At 39.2% G+C, this 4,740-nt stretch overlaps 1 protein-coding gene across 1 annotated transcript in view; it reads left to right on the forward strand.

The window, feature by feature from the left end:
- ARHGEF33 (Rho guanine nucleotide exchange factor (GEF) 33) overlaps positions 1-4,740 on the forward strand; it is an 85,059-nt gene that overhangs the window by 34,389 nt on the left and 45,930 nt on the right. The window contains exon 7 of the mRNA XM_006839457.1: positions 2,036-2,165. Within this exon, the coding sequence (XP_006839520.1) occupies positions 2,036-2,165 (130 nt within the window). The remainder of the gene's footprint in view (positions 1-2,035; positions 2,166-4,740) is intronic.

The raw sequence follows: 4,740 nt of genomic DNA on the forward strand, positions 1-4,740 counted from the left end.
AGCTTGAGCTTACACATGAACAATTTATGATCAGTTCCACAAGTCTGTCCCTGGCCTTGTTTTGGTTGATGATATGGAGTTCTATTGTCTCTTTCCACAGATATAGTTAATTTGATTTCTGTGTATTCCATCTGGTAAGTTCTATGTGTATAGTCATCTTTATGTTGTTTTAAAAATGTATTTGCAATGAAGTCATTGGTCTGGCAGAATTCTGTCATACAATCTCCAGCATCGTTTCTATCACCAAGGCCATATTTTCCAACCAGTGATCCTTCCTCTTTGTTTCCAACCTTTGCATCCTAATCATCAGTAATTGTTAATACATCTTGATTGCATGTTTAATCAAATTCAGACTGAAGAAGTTGGTTGAATTCTTTGATTTCCTAATTATTGGCTTTAGTGGTTGGTATATAAATGTGAATAACAGTGTTATTAACTTTTAAGCATATAGATATTATCCTATCACAGACAGTGTTGTAATTCAATATAGATCTTGAAATATTCTTTTTTATGATGAAATTGATGTATTCCTCTTCAGTTTGTCATTCCCTACATAGTAAACCATGTGATTGTCAGATTCAAAATTTTCCTAGATTCATACTTTGTACATTCCATGTTCTAGTTATTAATGGATATTTACATCTCTTTCTCTTCATTTTGAGTTGTGTCCCATCAGCCAATGAAGGTTCCATTCCGAAGGCTTTACTCCACTTGAGTCAACATGGTCAACTGTGCTTTGAGGAGGCAGCTCTTCCCCAGTGTATTTTGAGTGCCTTCCAATGTGAGGGGCTCATCTTCTGGCACTATATTTGCTCTTTGTCATGTTTCAATATTGAGTATTATGGTGCAATCTTACAATGTTCCACAGCTATTCATAAGGTTTTCAGTGACTAAATGTTTGCAAGTAGTCCATCTCTCCTTCTTCCTAGTCTGTTTTAGTCTGAAAGCTCAGCTGAAACCTGTCTACCATGGGTGACCCTGCTGGCATTTTAAATACAGGTGGCATAGCTTTCAGAATCACAGTGACATGCAAGCCAACACAGTACGATAAACTGATAGATAAATGGTGGTTCTCACTTTTAGTGACTAAGAGACAGCAAGAGGGTTTGAACCACCAAACTTGTGGTTAGCAGTCCAGTGCTTATCCTACAGCACCACGCCAGGACTACATTTATATAATACTTGTTGTTAATTAATTAAGTTGGTTCTGATTCACAGCGACCCCACATAGGGTTTCAAGGAGTAGCTGGTGTGTTTGAACTACCAACCTTGTAGTTTGAAGTCCAGGGCTGATCATATTGGTCAAGCTTGTCAATGAGTAGGTTTCATTTTGGGATAATCAGGTGGCAAAATAACTATTTAATAAGTGACATTTTAATGTCAGTGTTTGTAGGGCTTTTTTACCTCAGCAGTTGAGGTTTTCAGGTGAAGTTCCTCCAATCTCCTGCCTGGCAAGTGTAAGCTTAGCTGCTGGGATTCGGGACCTGTAGTGGGTAGGGGTAGGGGTGCGGACTGGGGGGAGGGGAAACTCTGTTCAGTATACAAGCTTCCTTTGAGTCCCCTTACTTTAATCCTGACTTCTCAACTTTGTTCTCAACTATATCTGATGCCTCTAACCCAGATCCCAGAAAACACTTCTCTAGTTGAATTTTTCCCATTTCCCATGAGGAGTGAGTAGGGGTGGGGACTGATGGTCCAATTGCACCTTGTGTAGAGATACAGGGAGTTTGCCTGTTTTCAACATTTCCCCTTATTGCTACTCTCTGTAGCATCTTTTGCCTCTAATACTTGAATCGAGCCTTTCTGCCTCTCAGCAGGTTTCTCACCTGTTGATGGAACCACCAAAATTGTGCACCCTTTGGTCTGCTGAACCAGTTACCACACCTCCAGTTGGCTTTTCAGCTTCCCAAAACAAACTGACATTTCTTTTTATTGCTTTCATAATCTTTTCTTGACTCTTACTGTTTTCTGTTGTTTTATAGGGCTTGGGGAAGGAGTGGTTAACACAAATTCCATCCTTGGTTTGTTTTTAAAGCTAAAAGACAGACTGTGGCTCTAGAACTGCTTGAATCAGAAAGAAAATACGTGATTAATATCTCTCTGATCCTGAAGATAAAGGCAACATTCCAGGGGTCAGATGGGAAGAGGAATTCCAAAGAAAGAAGGTATCCATGTATTCATTGGCTTTGCTTTTCAGATTGATTAAGATTTAAGGTAAGTTGTTTTTTTATTTATTGGTTTTACTTTGGAGATTCTGGACTTATAAAGCATTCCAGAAAAGAGAATAGGTGGTTGTGGCAGATAGTCCCTGGTAGCTCTTAAATTCAGTTTTCAGCAGGTTAAAAAATGAGTGTAGTCCCCTGGGCCTTCAGCGTCCATGGAATGTCTACTAAGAACTGATTGGTTCCAATGGCCCCAACTCATGGAAACCCCAGGTGTGTCAGAGTAGAACCATACCCCAAAGGGTTTTCAATGACTGATTTTTCGGATCACTAGACCTTTCTTCCCAGGTGCCTCTAAATGGACTCAAATCCCCAACATTTCTTTTAGCAGCCAAGAACATGAACCAGCCAGGGACTCATAAAGGGGACATAAATGCTACAACAAGAGAGGCATTGCTTTTTACTTTGCCATCAGGATATATCAATGGGCTCTCTAGTGTCAGGGGATACAGGAATGGATATGGTGGAGGTATGAAAAACTAAGTGGTCATTATTTGTTCAGGTGATTCCATGTGTCAAAATCCAAACCAAATTCATTGCTGTCAAGTCTATTCCAATTCATTGCAACCATATAGGATAGAGTAGAACTGCCCCGTAGGGTTTCCAAAACTAAATCTGTACAAAGAAGACTGCAACATCTTTCTCCCAAGGAGCAGCTGGTGGGTTCAAATCACCAACCTTTTGGTTAGCATTCCAACACTTAACACACAGTGCCACCATTCCTTTCTTATTATTTTTTCAGGTGATTCCCTAGTACCAGGTAATGCATGAGTGTGTACACATGTGGGTTGTGGGCAGTGTTTCCAAAGTGTCTGCCGTGTATTGTAGCAGCATGCTAACTTTTCTCAGTCTTTAGGTTTTCTGCTTCTCTCTCTGTCGGGAGAAAGCCAGAAGAAGCAAAATGTGGTTTGGTGAAAATGACTAATGTAATGAAGAAGTAATTCTCCTGATGAACTGATGAATCGCCTAATCCAAATGAATGGAAAGTCAGGACCATTAGAGTACACATGTAGCATTACTCCTTTAAGTATTTTATCAGGTAATACATACTGATGTTGGTTATTTATAAATTTATCTAGGGAAGCCCTCATTATATTCTCTTGCTCCTTATTAGCCCCTAAATTTTACTTGGCTTTGTAGCTACCAGCAAGACACCAGTTACCAAAACACATTACTTTTCATATCTAAATGACTGAAGTGAGGAGCTGTGCACTGAGAAACACACAAGTGGTCTGATATTGTCAAGAATTACTTTACTACAAAACCAAGGTAAATTAAATATAAAACAAAGAACAGGAGGGACAATCTGACATGGCTAGAGGCATGAGCAAGAGAGGTTCAGTGGCCACGTAGATTCACACTGATCCTTCCTTCTCCATTCAGTCACTTGGTCCTCTTCATAGATCCCATTCCATCTTCCTTCTCTTTCTCTCTTCCATTCTCTTCCTTCTCCTAAAATTTGCAGAGACTTGGAAGAGATGCTACTTGCTTAGAATCTAACCTCCCAGCTCCCTTTCCTACCCCTCTCTGGCAGGTCTCTATGTGTCTACCTATCTTGCTGTTGCCACCATCCTGCTCAACTTACAGTACCACATCTAAAAGTGTGACTTTGCTTTGACATCAGTTATTGTAAGCCAGCAGCATCTCTTCCAAGTCTCTGAAAATTTGGGTAAAAGAAAGAGAACGGGAGATAGAAAGAATATTGTTTACTCTGAAACATAGTAATCAACCACTGGACTAAGCACTTCATTTATACTTTTATTAAATTTTCACACCCAAAGTTTCACAATATCCCTTCAAAACTTACCTTATAGGTGCAGAAATAAGGCCCAGAAAGGTATAAAGTAATATTCAAACTCAGATTTTTCTGACCCTGTACCTTGTCAGCTTTCCACTTCACAACCCTTCTCAAAGATACCAACTTGATTAACAGCAATATATCAAGTCTCTCAGATAGCCAAAAGCAGACTTTCTTTATGTTTCAAAATTCAGACTTCCCTTTTGAACAGCCCATCAGTACGTACTTTGGATCTGCAGTATGATCAGCTCCAAAGTACATACTTCAATTTAGATCAGCTGAATTGTCAAGTAGGGGTACTAGATATGTTCTTAGCTCACTAAATAGGCAATCCCTCCTTTAAAAATTGTTGTACAGCTATAGCTAACACAACATTTGTAATTCGACATTTTTCACACGTACAACTAAGCGACACCAATTACATCAGTTATGTGCAACCATCACCAGTACCCATTTTCGAATTTTGTATCACCATTATTAGATACTCAGTGCTTCCTAAGCAGCGGTTACCCCTCCACAGTAAAATAAGATCATACAATATTGTCCTTTTGTGATTGACTTGCTTTATTCAGCATGTTTTCAAGGTCCATCCATGTTATATGAGGTAACAGAACTTCATTTCTCTTTATGGCTGAATAACACTCCACTGCAAGTATGTAGATATTGTATTTCATTTAACTATTTATCTGTTGATGGACATTTAGGTTGTGTCTACCTTTT

This window comes from Chrysochloris asiatica, unplaced genomic scaffold (genome assembly GCF_000296735.1).
Source record: "Chrysochloris asiatica unplaced genomic scaffold, ChrAsi1.0 scaffold00024, whole genome shotgun sequence".
NCBI lineage: Eukaryota > Metazoa > Chordata > Mammalia > Afrosoricida > Chrysochloridae > Chrysochloris > Chrysochloris asiatica.